The sequence below is a fragment of the Procambarus clarkii genome, chromosome 5 (genome assembly GCF_040958095.1).
Source record: "Procambarus clarkii isolate CNS0578487 chromosome 5, FALCON_Pclarkii_2.0, whole genome shotgun sequence".
Taxonomy (NCBI): domain Eukaryota; kingdom Metazoa; phylum Arthropoda; class Malacostraca; order Decapoda; family Cambaridae; genus Procambarus; species Procambarus clarkii.
The window spans coordinates 4,513,969-4,533,989 of record NC_091154.1 but is presented as its reverse complement, the minus strand read 5'-3'; the positions used below and the strand labels follow the sequence as shown (position 1 = coordinate 4,533,989).

Sequence of the window (20,021 nt, the reverse complement as noted above, 5' to 3'; positions counted from 1 at the left end):
AAATCATTCCAGAGGCAAGTCATCTCGTATCAGGAGCGGTTGAGGGCCACAGGGCTAACACTGCAAACCAGGCATGACAGGGCGGACCTCACCGGTACGTTTAAAATACTGAACAATTTGGAGGATGTTGATCAGGACAACGTCTTCAAAAGGTCAGATATAACATAAACAAGGAACAACAGTGACAAGCTCAACAAGCCACAATGTAACACAAACAAGGAACAACAGTGACAAGCTCAACAAGCCACAATGTAACACAAACAAGGAACAACAGTGACAAGCTCAACAAGCCACAATGTAACACAAACAAGGAACAACAGTGACAAGCTCAACAAGCCACAATGTAACACAAACAAGGAACAACAGTGACAAGCTCAACAAGCCACAATGTAACACAAACAAGGAACAACAGTGACAAGCTCAACAAGCCACAATGTAACACAAACAAGGAACAACAGTGACAAGCTCAACAAGCCACAATGTAACACAAACAAGGAACAACAGTGACAAGCTCAACAAGCCACAATGTAACACAAACAAGGAACAACAGTGACAAGCTCAACAAGCCACAATGTAACACAAACAAGGAACAACAGTGACAAGCTCAACAAGCCACAATGTAACACAAACAAGGAACAACAGTGACAAGCTCAACAAGCCACAATGTAACACAAACAAGGAACAACAGTGACAAGCTCAACAAGCCACAATGTAACACAAACAAGGAACAACAGTGACAAGCTCAACAAGCCACAATGTAACACAAACAAGGAACAACAGTGACAAGCTCAACAAGCCACAATGTAACACAAACAAGGAACAACAGTGACAAGCTCAACAAGCCACAATGTAACACAAACAAGGAACAACAGTGACAAGCTCAACAAGCCACAATGTAACACAAACAAGGAACAACAGTGACAAGCTCAACAAGCCACAATGTAACACAAACAAGGAACAACAGTGACAAGCTCAACAAGCCACAATGTAACACAAACAAGGAACAACAGTGACAAGCTCAACAAGCCACAATGTAACACAAACAAGGAACAACAGTGACAAGCTCAACAAGCCACAATGTAACACAAACAAGGAACAACAGTGACAAGCTCAACAAGCCACAATGTAACACAAACAAGGAACAACAGTGACAAGCTCAACAAGCCACAATGTAACACAAACAAGGAACAACAGTGACAAGCTCAACAAGCCACAATGTAACACAAACAAGGAACAACAGTGACAAGCTCAACAAGCCACAATGTAACACAAACAAGGAACAACAGTGACAAGCTCAACAAGCCACAATGTAACACAAACAAGGAACAACAGTGACAAGCTCAACAAGCCACAATGTAACACAAACAAGGAACAACAGTGACAAGCTCAACAAGCCACAATGTAACACAAACAAGGAACAACAGTGTCAAGCTCAACAAGCCACAATGTAACACAAACAAGGAACAACAGTGACAAGCTCAACAAGCCACAATGTAACACAAACAAGGAACAACAGTGTCAAGTTCAACAAGCCACAATGTAACACAAACAAGGAACAACAGTGTCAAGCTCAACAAGCCACAATGTAACACAAACAAGGAACAACAGTGACAAGCTCAACAAGCCACAATGTAACACAAACAAGGAACAACAGTGACAAGCTCAACAAGCCACAATGTAACACAAACAAGGAACAACAGTGACAAGCTCAACAAGCCACAATGTAACACTAACAAGGAACAACAGTGACAAGCTCAACAAGCCACAATGTAACACAAACAAGGAACAACAGTGACAAGCTCAACAAGCCACAATGTAACACAAACAAGGAACAACAGTGACAAGCTCAACAAGCCACAATGTAACACTAACAAGGAACAACAGTGTCAAGTTCAACAAGCCACAATGTAACACAAACAAGGAACAACAGTGTCAAGTTCAACAAGCCACAATGTAGGACTGAGAACAGGGGGGCTTTTGTCACCCATGGAACCGCCTACCCGCCCAAGCCCAAAATATCAAGGACATTACTGCAGTTCACTATCCAGTTGGACAATTTAACAAATGTAGGCGGATGGCCTTCATACGTTGCCGGCTTCTTGTCCTCGTTGAGTACACTAGAGATATGATGGACTTCCGGTTAATTAAGGCCACAACAGAACACCTCCGCGCCACATAATACAGGAATAAAAACAAATTCAAGTGTCTTGATGATACTGTATTATTGACCTGAATAAAAACACAATTCTCCATTGGCCAGGTGTCTGGGGTGGGTGGTGGAGGGACCTCTCAGTGCTCATGACTCTACCACTCTGCCAAGAGAGAAAGAACACTGCAGTTATAGATTTGCTGTACTGTAATAGGTGCTTCATGTAGATTAAACATCATTAACTTAAAACTATTGTCATGACGTTAACAATACGAGTTCACACACTCATGCGGATACCACATCTGACCAATTATAGGAACATAATAATTCATTGTGGGGGGGGGGGACAGGCAGCCAGTATATGTATACAGTACATGCTAGGCTTATGCATAGGTTGATGTCCCCTATGTTACCTAACTCGGACTCCCAGTTGACATTAGCGGCAGCAGTTATAAAATTGTCTATAGCAGTTTCATTGTGCAGCCTAAAGCTTATCTTCCTTGTCTCTAGAGGTGGTTTGCTAATGTTAGGAGAAATGTGGGGTAATGGTTTGTAGTGCTATCAGTGATTATACCTGAAGTAAACGGAGAGGTTATATTGGTCCAGATGTGATCAAGAGCCGTGGCAGTACTATCAGTGATTCTAGTAGGTCTAGTGATTAAGGGTATGAGGAAGCAGGAATTCATACAGTTGAGGAAGCTAACAGCAGAAGGGTTATCAGGCTCGCAGAGGTCAATATTAAAGTCCCCCAGAAATAATTAAGTGGTTTTTGTTCATATTATTCAATGGCCTGTAACCCCTCCCTCCCTCCCTCCCTCCCTCCCCCCCCCCTCCCCTCACTGACCTGTAACCCCTCCCTCCCTCCCTGCCCCCCCTCCCCTCACTGACCTGTAACCCCTCCCTCCCTCCCTCCCTCACTGACCTGTAACCCCTCCCTCCCTCCCCCCCTCACTGACCTGTAACCCCTCCCTCCCTCCCTCCCTCCCTCCCCCCCTCACTGACCTGTAACCCCTCCCTGCCTCACTGACCTGTCGACCATACCGGCCAGGCGGGCAGCCTTGATCTTCAGCAGCTCCCACTGCCGTATACTCTTGCCCAAGTAGTTCCACACGAAGAGCGACACTTCCCTGTTCATGGAGATCTGCCGAGACCAGACACTACCTGTAGTCCTTCTCACCATTACATAGTGATACGTTATGATTACACAGGCAGTATAAAATGGTGCACAATGAGACAGTGTGATGCACTTCTCCTATTCTGTTTTACTGTCTGTAGGGAATTATCACAGAACACTGGTCACTGCCCCGGGGCACTGGTCACTGCCCCGGGGCACTGGTCACTGCCCCGGGGCACTGGTCATCTTAGGGCAACCCGTTCTCGCACTTGCTTATAGTCAATACTTTGCTTATGGATAAGTACAAATGTGATATACTAATGTATTGTGAATATTGGAGTTTACCTGAAAAGCTGAATAGAAAACCACGACCTAATCTTCTTAGTATGTTAAGATAAGCATTTTATTGCTTCTTAATTACAATTAGTACTGAACCTATACCTATATTGATATTACAGTTTTATTAAAATAATAAAACAAAACTAAAATATTTAAATATATTGTAAAGTAACTCAGGATATTGTCAAATTTTGTATAAAATCTCTATTTTTAATAAAACTGAAAAAAGACATTCTTAATATTTAAAACTTGATTACAGTAAATCGTAAGGAAGAGTTAGTGCCTTGAAAAAATATGTAATTTCGAATATACCACATAGGTACTTATTCATAAGCAAAATATCGACTAAGCAATAAGTCATATCCATTATCTTAACATACTAAGGTTAGGTTGTAGTTTTCTATTCAGCTTTTCAAGGTAATCTCAAATATTCACAATAAATTAGTATGTCACATATGCATTTATTCATAAGCAAGATATTGACTATAAGCAAGTGCGAGAACGGGTTGCAACGGGACACTAACTCACGACTCAATTCACCTGATAGGCTTGGCAGTGGTCGTCACAGCTGTGAGTACCATGGACCTGCATACAGGTGTCAACCACCCCGGACACCTGGTCTGTCACCTGTAATGAATGTTGTTGTTATTAATGGTTTAGGAGCGACGACGGCCGTGGGACCCGGACACGCCCCGACGTACCCGTCAAGGGTTAATGGCGCAGCCTAATGGCGCAAATGAATGTCGCTTATCAGCTGAAATTAATGTGTCTCGCGGCCAGTAAACACACAGATGACTGGGGAGCCCCAGGAGTCCCTCAGGGCCGCCACACACACACAACACTGTGGAGCTAAACCCGGCCCCCAGTTTTTTTTAGTTTTGGGACATAAAACACCATGGGCCCTAGCTCCAACCCTTGGCCAAGCCGGCGCCGGACACCGTCTCCTCCGCCCCCAAAAAACAGCCAGAAAAAGTCCCAAATCCATCAACCCGTGACCCAAGGCGATATGCGCGCCAGTCACTGTAACAATCTGGACCGTTGGATAGGAACGCCAAACGACAGTGTCCAAACCCAAAACCGCGAAACAGGCAGTTACAGCCTGGTAAGTTCACTACGGGCTCACCATAGCCCGTGCTACTTGCCCCGCTCCTGTGCCTGGTAAGTCCACTACGGGTTCACCATAGCCCGTGCTACTTGCCCCGCTCCTGTGCCTGGTAAGTCCACTACGGGTTCACCATAGCCCGTGCTACTTGGCCCTCTCCTGTGCCAGGTAAGTCCACTACGGGTTCACCATAGCCCGTGCTACTTGCCCCGCTCCTGTGCCAGGTAAGTCCACTACGGGTTCAACATAGCCCGTGCTACTTGGCCCTCTCCTGTGCCAGGTAAGTCCACTACGGGTTCACCATAGCCCGTGCTACTTGGCCCTCTCCTGTGCCAGGTAAGTCCACTACGGGTTCACCATAGCCCGTGCTACTTGGCCCTCTCCTGTGCCAGGTAAGTCCACTACGGGCTCACCATAGCCCGTGCTACTTGGCCCTCTCCTGTGCCAGGTAAGTCCACTACGGGCTCACCATAGCCCGTGCTACTAGCCCCTCTCCTGTGCCTGGTAAGTCCATTACGGGTTCACCATAGCCCGTGCTACTAGCCCCTCTCCTGTGCCTGGTAAGTCCATTACGGGTTCACCATAGCCCGTGCTACTTGGCCCTCTCCTGTGCCAGGTAAGTCCACTACGGGTTCACCATAGCCCGTGCTACTTGGCCCTCTCCTGTGCCAGGTAAGTCCACTACGGGTTCACCATAGCCCGTGCTACTTGGCCCTCTCCTGTGCCAGGTAAGTCCACTACGGGCTCACCATAGCCCGTGCTACTTGGCCCTCTCCTGTGCCAGGTAAGTCCACTACGGGCTCACCATAGCCCGTGCTACTAGCCCCTCTCCTGTGCCTGGTAAGTCCATTACGGGTTCACCATAGCCCGTGCTACTAGCCCCTCTCCTGTGCCTGGTAAGTCCATTACGGGTTCACCATAGCCCGTGCTACTAGCCCCTCTCCTGTGCCTGGTAAGTCCATTACGGGTTCACCATAGCCCGTGCTACTTGGCCCTCTCCTGTGCCAGGTAAGTCCACTACGGGTTCACCATAGCCCGTGCTACTTGGCCCTCTCCTGTGCCAGGTAAGTCCACTACGGGTTCACCATAGCCCGTGCTACTTGGCCCTCTCCTGTGCCAGGTAAGTCCACTACGGGCTCACCATAGCCCGTGCTACTTGGCCCTCTCCTGTGCCAGGTAAGTCCACTACGGGCTCACCATAGCCCGTGCTACTAGCCCCTCTCCTGTGCCTGGTAAGTCCATTACGGGTTCACCATAGCCCGTGCTACTAGCCCCTCTCCTGTGCCTGGTAAGTCCATTACGGGTTCACCATAGCCCGTGCTACTTGCCCCGCTCCTGTGCCAGGTAAGTCCACTACGGGTTCACCATAGCTCGTGCTACTTGGCCCTCTCCTGTGCCAGGTAAGTCCATTACGGGTTCACCATAGCCCGTGCTACTTGGCCCTCTCCTGTGCCTGGTAAGTCCATTACGGGTTCACCATAGCCCGTGCTTCTTGGCCCTCTCCTGTGCCTGGTAAGTCCACTACGGGTTCACCATAGCCCGTGCTACTTGGCCCTCTCCTGTGCCTGGTAAGTCCACTACGGGTTCACCATAGCCCGTGCTACTTCAAACATTTTGTTCCAAGTAGCTGAATCTAAAACAATAACGACAGCAGCGAAACAGAAAGTAATCGAGCAGGCCCCAGGCGGCGGCGGCGCATGTGTCCGCCACGCGTCCTCAAGGTGGACCAGGAGCTCCGCCTCGGGGAACACTTACCATCCTTCATCTTGCTGGCCTGCACAGTGTGCAGGGAAGGTTTAGCCTCTTTATGGACCCGTAGTACAAAGGTGAGCATGTTTGACGTTTTCCATTTCATTACAAAATCTTGGGTGATGGTTCTCTGAAGATCCTTTATGTGCAACTTGAGGGCTTGGATGACGGGTAATGTGTGCATCACTCTGGTTAGTTGGTCTACACGTTCATTTTGGAGTGTCTTGAGGCATTCTTGAGGTGATCTCGGGGCTTAGCGTCCCCGCGGCCCGGTCCTCGACCAGGCCTCCTTTTTTGTTACACATCCCCAGGAAGCAGCCCGTAGCAGCTGTCTAACTCCCAGGTACCTATTTACTGTTAAGTGAACAGGAGCATCAGGGTGGAAGAAACTGCCCATTTGTTTCCGCCTCCGCCGGAGATCGCACCAAGAACCTTAGAACTACGAGTCCTGAGCGATGTCTACTGAACCGTCAGGGGCCTGTGTACTGGGGCCTGACCACATACCACAAGGCGCTGAGACCATTGGGTAGAGGTGTCATAACCGTTCAATAGATGTTCATGAAGAAGTTGAAGACCTGGGTAGACAAACGCCTTACACGTTGTTGAAGAGTAATGCTTGACCCGCACTCTTGGAGTCACTGCAGATTGTATAAGTCCCAACTGGTAATGTTGTGATTATTTGGAGAACTTGATATGCTTGATATAAGCCATATAATTCAGCTGTGAAAATAGATAGTTGATTTGGTAACCGCCATCCTTGCTGGAGATGGTATTCCGGTACCCATACAGCGCTGGTGACCGAGGGGACGTTGTTCATGAGGATGCCAGACTCATCTGTATAAGTCGCTGTGGAATTTGGGTAGCAATTTGTCACAGCTTCGACACAGAGCAGACAGCAGATTACGACCGCATCGAGCCGCCACGCTCTAGCTCCCTGAGTTCAGACACTCACAATTCCCCATCGAGCCGCCACACTCTAGCTCCCTGAGTTCAGACACTCACAATTCCCCATCGAGCCGCCACACTCTAGCTCCCTGAGTTCAGACACTCACAATTCCCCATCGAGCCGCCACACTCTAGCTCCCTGAGTTCAGACACTCACAATTCCCCATCGAGCCGCCACACTCTAGCTCCCTGAGTTCAGACACTCACAATTCCCCATCGAGCCGCCACGCTCTCCCACATAGAGCTCCGCGACTCCGGCCACACTCAGCTCTCTGCTCTGTTCCAGGCTCCGTCTCAACGTCTACGACACTGCTGTATCCAGGACTACTAAATAAATATAAAACTCACTAAACACTGTGTATGTAATCTACCCAACAACGTAACATAAACGTACGGTACAGAGGTGATGGCATGTGTAACAATACAACGTAACATAAACGTACGGTACAGAGGTGATGGCATGTGTAACAATACAACGTAACATCTGCGAGCCAGAACACCCTACTGCTGTTAGCTTCCTCAACTGTATGAATTCCTGCCTCCTCATACCCTTAATCACTAGACCTACTAGAATCACTGATAGCACTGCCACGACTCTAGATCACATCTGGACCAACATAACCTCTCCGCTTACTTCAGGTATAATCACCGATAGCACTACAGACCACTACCCCACATTTCTCTTAACTAACATTAGCAAACCACCTCTAGAAACAAGGGAGTTAAGCTTTAGGCTGCACAATGAAACTGCTATAAACAATTTTATAACTGCTGCTGATAATGTCAACTGGGAGTCCGAATTAGGTAACATAGGGGACATCAACCTAGCAGTGCAATCTTTTCTACAAACAACTCTTAGCCTTTATAACACCCACTGTCCTAGGCTTACAAAACAAGTCACAAGCAAAAGGCTTAACAATCCTTGGCTTACAAAGGGAATACTGAAATCCATTAACAAAAAACACGACCTTGAGAAGAAGTATAGGTTAGGAATTGTCTCCAAAGAATTCTCAAAGAATTACTCATTATTGCTAACTAAGATAATTAGACGAGCCAAAACTAATTACTACGAAGATAAATTTACTCAAATAAAGAGCAACATTAAACAAACTTGGAGCACAATTTCACAAATATTGGGATCAAAGAAATCTTTAAATAACAAACCGACTCTCCTGTCTAATAACGATGGTCAGCTTTCAGCCTCTGATTCTGCTATTGAGTTCAATAGGTTCTTCTCTTCCATTGGTTCATCCCTTGCAAATGATATTCCATCTTCCAGTACTGACATTAAGGACTATCTTACAGGTAACTATCCACAGTCTCTGTACCTAAAGCCTATTAACTCCACTGACGTCAATGAGATAATCCTTTCCCTTAAAACCAAGTCTGGTGCCCTTGAGGAGATACCAACTTTAATTTACAAAAAAGCCTCCAGATCTTTAGCCCCTGCTATTGCTTTGCTCTTCAACAAGTCACTTGAACTCCAAACCTTTCCAGATATTCTAAAAAAAGCGAGAGTAACGCCTGTCCACAAATGTGGTGACCCCACAGATGTTAACAACTACAGACCTATATCAATCCTGCCAAACTTGTCAAAAATTTTTGAAAAACTTATATACAAGCAGCTTTACTCATATCTAGCCAAACTCAATATACTTAGCCCTTGCCAATATGGCTTCAGACCCAAAAAAAGCACTAACGATGCACTTATTAGTATGCTTAACTTGATTCATACAGCTCTTGATAAAAAGGAGCTCCCTGTTGGGTTATTTGTGGACCTGCGTAAAGCTTTTGATACTGTCAACCACCAAAACCTTCTTCTTAAACTACATCATTATGGAGTCAGAGGACACTCCCTACAATACCTCGAGTCCTACCTTACTGACAGGCTCCAATATGTTTCTGTGAATAATACAATTTCTCCCACCCTACCCATCAACATTGGTGTTCCTCAGGGCAGCATACTTGGCCCTCTCCTCTTTCTCATCTACATTAATGACCTTCCAAATGCCTCCCAACACCTCAAACCAATTCTATTTGCTGACGACACAACCTTCATTTACTCCAGTCCTGACCCTCTTGCTCTAAATGCCACAGTAAATACTGAGCTAAATAAAGTCCATCTTTGGCTAACTGCCAACAAACTCATCCTTAACATTGACAAAACCTTCTATATTCTGTTTGGCAATAAATCCTCTAGTCTTATAAATCTCAAAATAAACAATACCCAAATTTGTAACAAATTAGATGGCAAATTCCTTGGCATTCTCATTGACCACAAGCTGAATTTCCAGGGACACATTCTAAATATATCAAAAAAAGTTTCAAAAACTGTGGGCATTCTTTCTAAGATCAGATATTATGTACCACGCCCTGCTCTGGTGACTCTCTATTACTCCCTTATCTATCCTTATCTCAACTATGGTATTTGTGCTTGGGGTTCTACTACCCAAAATCACTTACGTCCTCTAATTACCCAGCACAAAGCCGCTATTAGAACAATATCCAACTCTGGCCCCAGACATCACTCGGTACCCCTACTCAAATCTCTTAATATGTTAGATATTAAGTCACTGCACATTCTCTCATGTGTATTATACATATTTAAAACGCTAAACTATAATGCCAATCCTGATCTTAAAAGCTTCATAGAAGGTTGTAACAGAACCCATGAGCACCACACCAGAAATAAATACAGTTTTGATATTCCTAGAGTACGTCTTAATCAAACTAGAAATGCTCTGCAAATCAAGGGGCCCAGAATGTGGAATGACCTTCCCAACCATGTTAAAGACTGTACCTCTCTCAACCAGTTTAAGATAAAAACTAAACACTACCTAATAAATTCCCTGTAATCTACCTCACTCCTCTATTGTCAACCCATGTCTGTTATTTTCTTTTTTTTTTTCTTTTTTTTTAATCAACACTGTTTGTCAACCTATTGTATTTGTGCTGCTTTTTCAGTCATGTTCCCCCTTTTTTTTTATCTTTATTTGTATTTGTTCTCAACATCTTTTATTCTTTATGCTCAATTAGTATTAAGTTCTAGATATTAATGTTTTTTCTTGCCCGAAACGCATTGCGTAATAGTGGCTTTAGGCATTGTATGTACTAGCTCTATCTATATATCAATCCTTTAATGTAACATCACTTGTATGTATATACCTTACCTGAATAAACATCTGAATCTGAATCTGAATCTGAATCTGACATAAACGTACGGTACAGAGGTGATGGCATGTGTAACAATACAACGTAACATAAACGTACGGTACAGAGGTGATGGCATGTGTAACAATACAACGTAACATAAACGTACGTTACAGAGGTGATGGCATGTGTAACAATACTTACAGTCCAAGTGTCGTATTTATTACCCTCGTCGTAGCTACACGTCATCTGCAACAGGGAAGATGAAACCATTATATTAACACACAGAAATCACAGTAGCATGATATATCAAATTTATATATCAATAGCGTGACTAAAGCGCATTTAGGATCATCCCGGACGTAAGTTCGAACCCTCATCACGGCCCTAGTGGATTTGTTCATAATATTAACATTTCAACCCATCGGACTACACACTATTGACACTCTTTAAGGGTAAGAAAATGTTATGATCATTTAATAATTATATCTATGTTGATTTAGTGTTATAAGAGAACTACCAGAGAGGCGGAAGAAGGCCAACTGTACCATGTCGTTCCGCCAGTCGACGACGTCGTCCTGGAGGCGACGACCGTGGTCGATGTAGTGGGCGAGCTGGTCGTTGAGGTCCACCCACCATCTTGAGACGTCGCCGTAGGTGCTGTATGTCTCGGCCACGTCCTGAGGGGTCAAGGACCACGTTAGTGGAGGTCCACCTTCAGGGGGGTCGAGGACCACGTTAGTGGAGGTCCACCTTCAGGGGGGGGAGTCGAGGACCACGTTAGTGGAGGTCCACCTTCAGGGGGGTCGAGGACCACGTTAGTGGAGGTCGACCTTCAGGGGGGTCGAGGACCACGTTAGTGGAGGTTCACCTTCAGGGGGGTCGAGGACCACGTTAGTGGAGGTCCACCTTCAGGGGGGGGTCGAGGACCACGTTAGTGGAGGTCCACCTTCAGGGGGGTCGAGGACCACGTTAGTGGAGGTCCACCTTCAGGGGGGGGTCGAGGACCACGTTAGTGGAGGTCCACCTTCAGGGGGGGGTCGAGGACCACGTTAGTGGAGGTCCACCTTCAGGGGGGGGGGTCGAGGACCACGTTAATGGAGGTCCACCTTCAGGGGGGTCGAGGACCACGTTAGTGGAGGTCGACCTTGAATAACAGTTTGCTAGTTTGTGAAATTTCAACAAGTTAGGATATTTTGGGACCTTTGACAAGCCGCCGGCTTCCTATCCTCGTCTAGGCCACTAGAGTCTTAGTGACTCTCAGGTAAATTTAAGAAGTAGCAACTGTTGGGCAGCAGTGAGGGAGACACTGGAGTTACAACTTGATGTGGCTGGAAGCTCTTGAGTTATATATTAACATAAGAGTTCTTATTTGTCCTTCTGATATAAACTTTGAGAATTACCTTGATAAAAGTAATATATAAAGTTATATTACTAACGAACGTCGAAGTCAAATCTCAAATAATTTCAAATAATTTTTGAATTTTGAATTTAAAAATTTGAATTTGAATCTTTAAATCATGTCAGTTGACTTGGACGCTGTCAGTCAGTTGTAATGTGTTCTACGCCCTTGAGGCGCACAACCTGTAGAATTTTACCTTAATTTACCCGAAGGCCACCGACTCTAGTGGTCTCGCGGGACAGGAAGCCAGCGGTCTGACGAAGCTCCCCCCTCTCTCCGCTCCCAATATCACTCACTCACCTCGAGGACGACCCATAATTAAATTCTTGAGGGCGACCTTGAGGACAAGATCGAGGCTGACCTTGAGGGAGAGCCAAAGATACTTGACCCGAGTTCAGTCTCCCACCGAGGGCGACCTACGACCCGTCGAGGACCTACCTGGAGGGCGACCTACGACCCCTCAAGGACGACGTATACCTGGAGGGCGACCTACGACCCCTCAAGGACGATGTATACCTGGAGGGCGACCTACGACCCCTCAAGGACGACGTATACCTGGAGGGCGACCTACGACCCCTCAAGGACGACCTATACCTGGAGGGCGACCTACGACCCCTCAAGGACGACGTATACCTGGAGGGCGAGGATGTGGATGGAGGCAATGTCGCCGTAGTGGATGATCATTGACTGTGGCCGCTCCCCGGCCTCCACCAGGTAGCGGTTGGCAACGATGGAGGTGGAGAGGGAGTTGGCAACGGTGTTCTTGTCCGGGTAAGTGCTGCTCTCTACCGGGGCCTCGTAGTACCTGTCAAGGGGGGGGGGTGGGGGTTAGTGGGGGCCTCGTAGTACCTGTCAAGGGGGGGTGGGGGTTAGTGGGGGCCTCGTAGTACCTGTCAAGGGGGGGTGGGGGTTAGTGGGGGCCTCGTAGTACCTGTCAAGGGGGGGTGGGGGTTAGTGGGGGCCTCGTAGTACCTGTCAAGGGGGGGTGGGGGTTAGTGGGGGCCTCGTAGTACCTGTCAAGGGGGGCGGGAGCGCAATAGTACATTATTTGAGAGGATTGCTGATGCTCGTTTGTTCCTATCTTCCTTGCCAGACGTAAGACGAATCTTGTTTCTCACAGAGCATTTAGACTTGAGCTTGTTGTTCATTAATTATAAGTGAACTAATTATCAGCAATTCTTAGAATGTTTAAGGGAAATAGTAAGGAAGGTCTGAGTAAACTTGGGTTGATGTCTGCTGTACGATCAGCTGAAGATCCTCCGGCAGCAAGTGAGTGGGAGGCAGGAGGAGCTGGGTCGTTCTTCTCTGTTCTGGTTGTGTGGTGACAACATCTTCCTGTGGGGCTCTGACTCGATTCTCCTCCTCCTTCTCCCTTCCTTTACCTTAAGCTACTATACACTACTAAGATCAGTACAAAACCTGTGTTACCATGCTACTAGCTAGGTTTGTGAGATTGTGTAGTATAAGCCAGTGTTTTGGGCATCGCTAAGTGTTGTGTGGTGATAGGGTCCCACGAGGGGCTCACTGCCCCAAGCTGCTGCAAGCTTCAGAGTTCTTTACAAGTAGACTTTACCCTAGCTTATCCTAATTGTAAAACCTTGTGTCCTGCTTATGTGGACCAAGGCTTTTAACGTAAGATAGTGTGGTAAAGCAGTTATTGTTATTGTTGGTAAACCCCCCATATTGGTATATGGGGGGTTGTTAAGAGGGGTTGATAAATAAGTTAGTTATAAAGGAGTATCCATTCTTCCTGTCTAGGGGGATCAGTGATCAAACCTCTAGGCTGACGTATGGACCTTAAGCCACTATATTAATATTGTTCTATGTTCTCATTGGGGGCCGGGCCCACCCGATCTCCACTAATTGTGATACACCCTGATGCTAGCTGTTGGCCAACATCAGTAATAAAAATGATGGCAAGTTTCTTGGTCTATTCCTAGACAAGAGACTCAACTTCAGCACCCACATTCAACACATAACTAAGAAAGTCTCTAAGACAGTTGGTATACTCTCCAAAATAAGATATTATGTTCCTAACTCTGCTCTCATCTCACTATATTATGCACTAATCTACCCCTATCTTAATTATGGTATCTGTGCATGGGGGTCTACCACTGCAAATCACCTTAAGCCCATCATCACCCAGCAAAAATCTGCTATCAGAATGATAACTAACTCAGCTTTCAGACAACACTCAGCTCCCTTGTTTAAATCCCTAAACTTGCTAAATATTAACTCCCTCCACACATTCTCTTGTGTCAACTACATTCACAAAACCCTGTTCTTAAATGCAAATCCTGCTCTGAAACTCTCTCTGGACAGATGTAATAGAACCCATTATCACCACACCAGATATAAATATCTCTTTGATATCCCCCAGAGTCAAACTTAATCTGTGTAAACACTCTATGCAAATTAAGGAACCCAGTCTATGGAACTCACTCCCTAATGAACTGAAAAACTCATAACTTTTGCCTTATTCAAAAATAAAACCAAAAAGTACCTAATTTCATCTTCATAGTTTCCTACCTTGTTGCTTTATCTTCCCACTGTGTCTAGTGCTGCCCGATCCCCCAATATATGTACCTAAGCCAACTTTACCATTGTAATCTTAGATATCATCTGATATCATGGTTGTTGTATTGAGAGGATATTCTACTGCATTATTCCTTGAAGTGATCCTCATATTGTGGTACAGTGAACCATTGTATAACCCTGAAATGTTATCCTAATGTGCCTAGTAATCCTTGTTCACTCTTGTGTATTGTTATTATTGTTATTATTGTTATTATTCTAATCTTTCTTTATTGTGTCAAAATTTCTAACAATGTACCTGTAAATTTTTTTGTCAATTTTACTGTAAATTATCTACTTAAAATTATCTGTTAGTATGAGGACTTGCCGGAAACACTATGCGCGCCAGCGGCTTAACAAGAATGTCAAATCAGCATAATTTCTTTGTACTGTCTTAACTCCCAATGTACCTTCTTGTATATAAATAAATAAGTAAATAAATAAATAAATAAATAAATAAATAAATAAATAAATAAATAAATAAATAAGTTATTATATGCACCTCCACCCCTGGGTGGTGGTAGTGGACCTACAGCTTCTACCAACCTCCCCCAGCGTCTACCAGCCTCGCCCAGCTTCTACCAGCTTCTACCAGCCTCCCCCAGCGTCTACCAGCCTCCCTCAGCGTCTACCAGCCTCGCCCAGCTTCTACCAGCTTCTACCAGCCTCCCCCAGTGTCTACCAGCCTCCCTCAGCGTCTACCAGCCTCCCCCAGCTTCTACCAGCCTCCCCCAGCTTCTACCAGCCTCGCCCAGCTTCTACCAGCCTCCCCCAGCTTCTACCAGCCTCGCCCAGCGTCTACCAGCCTCCATCAGCTTCTACCAGCCTCCCCCAGCGTCTACCAGCTTCGCCCAGCGTCTACCTGCCTCCATCAGCTTCTACCAGCCTCCCCCAGCGTCTACCAGCTTCGCCCAGCGTCTACCAGCCTCCCCCAGCGTCTACCAGCCTCCCTCAGCGTCTACCAGCCTCCCTCAGCGTCTACCAGCCTCCCTCAGCGTCTACCAGCCTCCCCCAGCGTCTACCAGCCTCGCCCAGCTTCTACCAGCCTCCCTCAGCGTCTACCAGCCTCCCCCAGCGTCTACCAGCCTCGCCCAGCTTCTACCAGCCTCCCCCAGCGTCTACCAGCCTCCCTTAGCGTCTACCAGCCTCCCTCAGCGTCTACCAGCCTCCCTCAGCGTCTACCAGCCTCCCCCAGCGTCTACCAGCCTCCCCCAGCGTCTACCAGCCTCCCTCAGCGTCTACCAGCCTCCCTTAGCGTCTACCAGCCTCCCTCAGCGTCTACCAGCCTCCCTCAGCGTCTACCAGCCTCCCTCAGCGTCTACCAGCCTCCCTTAGCGTCTACCAGCCTCCCTCAGCGTCTACCAGCCTCCCTCAGCGTCTACCAGCCTCCCTTAGCGTCTACCAGCCTCCCTCAGCGTCTACCAGCCTCCCTCAGCGTCTACCAGCCTCCCTTAGCGTCTACCAGCCTCCCCCAGCGTCTACCAGCCTCCCTTAGCGTCTACCAGCCTCGCCCAGCTTCTACCAGCCTCCCTCAGCGTCTACCAGCCTCCCTTAGCGTCTACCAGCCTCCCCCAGCGTCTACCAGCCTCCCCCAGCGTCTACCAGCCTCTCCCAGCGTCTACCAGCCTCCCCCAGCGTCTACCAGCCTCCCCCAGCGTCTACCAGCCTCCCCCAGCGTCTACCAGCCTCCCCCAGCGTCTACCATCTTCGCCCAGCTTCTACCAGCCTCCCTCAGCGTCTACCAGCCTCCCTCAGCGTCTACTAGCCTCCCCCAGCGTCTACCAGCCTCGCCCAGCTTCTACCAGCCTCCCCCAGCGTCTACCAGCCTCGCCCAGCTTCTACCAGCCTCCCCCAGCGTCTACCAGCCTCGCCCAGCGTCTACCAGCCTCGCCCAGCTTCTACCAGCCTCGCCCAGCGTCTACCAGCCTCCCTCAGCGTCTACCAGCCTCTCCCAGCTTCTACCAGCCTCCCCCAGCGTCTACCAGCCTCCCCCAGCGTCTACCAGCCTGCCCCAGCTTCTACTAGCCTTCCCCAGCTTCTACCAGCCTCCCCCAGCGTCTACCAGCCTCCCCCAGCTTCTAGCCTCCCCCAGCCTCTACCAGCCTCGCCCAGACTCCCCCAGCGTCTACCAGCCTTCCCCAGCTTCTACCAGCCTCGCCCAGCCTCTACCAGCCTCGCCCAGCCTCCCCCAGCGTCTACCAGCCTCCCCCAGCTTCTACTAGCCTCCCCCAGCTTCTACCAGCCTCCCCCAGCGTCTACCAGCCTCCCCAAGCTTCTATCAGCCTCCCCCAGCGTCTACGAGCCTCGCCCAGCTTCTACCAGCCTCTCCCAGCTTCTACTAGCCTCCCCCAGCTTCTACCAGCCTCCCCCAGCGTCTACCAGCCTCGCCCAGCGTCTACGAGCCTCGCCCAGCTTCTACCAGCCTCGCCCAGCGTCTACCAGCCTCGCCCAGGTTCTACCAGCCTCCCCCAGCGTCTACCAGCCTCTGACCTGCGCAGCAAGACGCCCAGGTCACTCTTGTAGACCTCGAGCTGGTCCATGTTGTGCTGGTCGATGTAGTCCCCGACCACCGTCTCCACGTCCTCCTTGATCACCTCGAAGTAGTCCACCTCGTCGTCGGGGCCCGGCAGGAGAATGTTGATGATCTTCAAGAATATCTGCAACGGTATTACAATGTCTGTAATGCAAGACTGCCACCTCTACACTAGCAGGTGTGGGGGAGGCAGACTCCACACACACCAGGAAGGTCTTCCTAATATAAGTTACGAGCCTAAAGGTCCTCTCTAGAAGTGCCCTAGACCATCACAATACACCTTATAGGACCAGGTCTCTCTAGGACCATCCTAGTCCTAGAGATTGTTTGTGTCTAGTGTGTGGGTGAAGCCTTTCCAGCGTTGGGGTTCGAACAAAAGTCGTCAGCGAAGCACTTGTTCCGGAAGTGTTGTGGCGCGTGTACAATAATAGTAAGTGTGTACAATAATAGTAAGTGTGTACAATAATAGTAAGTGTGTACAATAATAGTAAGTGTGTACAATAATAGTAAGTGTGTACAATAATAGTAAGTGTGTACAATAATAGTAAGTGTGTACAATAATAGTAAGTGTGTACAATAATAGTAAGTGTGTACAATAATAGTAAGTGTGTACAATAATAGTAAGTGTGTACAATAATAGTAAGTGTGTACAATAATAGTAAGTGTGTACAATAATAGTAAGTGGGAGTAAAGTATAAATTGTGTAGAAAAAAGAATTAATAATAAAAAAATTGGGGGAACATGGCATAAATCATCAATTGTACAAGTTGGTCAACAAACAGCATTGTTTAAAATAGCAAGACATGGGTTGACATTTAGGGGTAAGGAAGGTTACAGGGAGTTAACTAGGTAGTGTTTAGTTTTACTCTTAAACTGGTTGAGAGAGGTACAGTCTTTAACATGGTTGGGAAGGTCATTCCACATTCTGGGTCCCTTGATTTGTAAAGCATTTCTAGTTTGATTAAGTCGTACTCTTGGAATATCAAATAGGTATTTGTTTCTGGTGTGATACTCATGGGTTTAGATATTGTATATACTAAGTCCATCTATAAATCCAACATTAGGTTTGTAACATATCTTCTATGTATGTACTTGTACCTGAATAAACATTTGAATTTGAATTTCAATTTGATTTAGTGTTTTTCCTGCCCGAAACGCTTTGCGTAATAGTGGCTTATTTAGGCATTGTATGTACTAGCTCTATCTATAAATCTGTTGAATTATCTGCATGTCTCTTGCAAATTGTCTATACAGTATACCTAGGTCATAAAAGTATTTATGTGTACGTCTGATACCATACTACTTGTGTAAAGGTGGAAATGTATATGTTAATCTCTCAGAATGTTTGGTAATATGTTTATTGTTTGTGATGTGTGTCTATGTATGTATTAACACGATGTACTGAACGGGGTGAGAATAGCTTGAGCTACCTCATCCCTTTGTGTGTATTTTACCTCAATAAATTTATTTCAACTTCAATTTCAATCTATAAATCCATCAATTTGTATCACACCTTGTATGTATGTATGTATGTATGTATGTATGTATGTATGTATGTATGTATGTATGTATGTATGTATGTATGTATGTATGTATGTATGTATGTATCAGTCCAGCAACCAGGAGGCCTGGTCGACGACCGGGCCGCGGGGACGCTAAGCCCCGGAAGCACCTCAAGGTAACCTCAAGGTCAAGGTATGTACTTTACCTGAATAAACATTTGAATTTTTTAATTTTGAATGTTGAGTTACTCACATCAGCCGTTGTCATCAGGGAGCGGAGGAAGTAGGTGGTGGCCAGGCCTATAGTGATCTCTGTACACCAACAATAATAATAATAATATAAATTATACAGCGTCAAGGCATAAAATCTAAAAATATTACTATTAAAAAGCAACCCATTAAAAATGCCAGTTCTAATAACAACTATGGATGACATTTACACAATTTCCATTGTTGTACCCCAAAAATTACATTTCGAACTACGGTAACTCTACAAGGCTTATAAGAAGCTGAAACAGACTAACAATAGACCCAACCTATCCTATGTCTAAATTAGCAATCCTAGGCCTAACATAATAAGCCAAATTCAGTACATATGTGGTATATTAGGCCTAAGGGAAAGATAGATTAGGCTATTGTCTTCCTTCTCAGACCCTCTTCAAAATGAATTGAACAAAATATTTACGTTTTTCGGGGGTAAAAAGTCCATATTGAGGACGTTTCTGGTGACTTAATACCTCACAGAGAGGGGGGGGGGGTGGTTGAAATAGCCTAAGCTACTCTATCCCTTTGAGTTGTAGTTCTTTCTTGTCTCAATAAGCATACTTGAACCTGAACCTCACAGAGATTCCAGTCCCCTTAAACATACCTCTTCCGTCAATGACAACATCGTCCCCTGGTTTGAGCCCCTGGGAGGGACCTGGGAGCCCCTGGGAGGGAGCTAGGAGATATCCCAGCAACAGCAACCCGAGGCAGAAGGATTTCATAACTGCGAGACTAATGGCTGAGTGTTGGACTTGCTCAAGCTCCGGCCGGCTACTGCGGCTCCTGGGGCGCCGGCTGGGAAAGTTGGGGTACTTTGGGGGCGCAGGAGGAGGGTATTGGGGTAGCAGGACAGGTGGGGGAAGAGGAGAAGGGGTATTGGGGTAGCAGGACAGGTGGGGGTAGAGGAGGAAGGGGTTTATCATGTGGGAAACTCGGTACAAAACCACAGCTGTCGACAATAGCCTAGGGATGGGGGGTGCCATTTTGAACCTATTAAATGTTTATGAAAAAACTAATATATGCTCTAACAGGTTCAGATCGTCATGTGTAAAGCTTGGTATTAGCTTAAACTCACTCTTGATATAAGAATTAGGTCATGTATACCAGTCAGCTTAACAGGACAAGGAGTTTACGATACTTTATCAGTTGATAACTGTTACAGCTGATCCTTTCCAAGTGCTACGTAGTGGTAATGTCT

General features: G+C 46.7%; 1 protein-coding gene across 1 annotated transcript; it reads right to left on the bottom strand.

Moving 5' to 3' along the window:
* Positions 1-2,203: 2,203 nt before the first annotated feature.
* On the bottom strand, positions 2,204-19,821 carry LOC123764824 (uncharacterized). Its single transcript, XM_045753016.2, has 9 exons — positions 19,428-19,821; positions 18,813-18,871; positions 17,015-17,181; positions 12,584-12,755; positions 11,097-11,228; positions 10,753-10,797; positions 4,143-4,229; positions 3,178-3,290; positions 2,204-2,312 (listed from the first exon to the last, which is right to left on the bottom strand). The coding sequence occupies exons 1-9, from the start codon at positions 19,804-19,806 to the stop codon at positions 2,297-2,299; spliced, it is 1,170 nt and encodes a 389-aa protein (XP_045608972.2). The 5' UTR covers positions 19,807-19,821; the 3' UTR covers positions 2,204-2,296.
* Between the last annotated feature and the right edge of the window lie 200 nt (positions 19,822-20,021).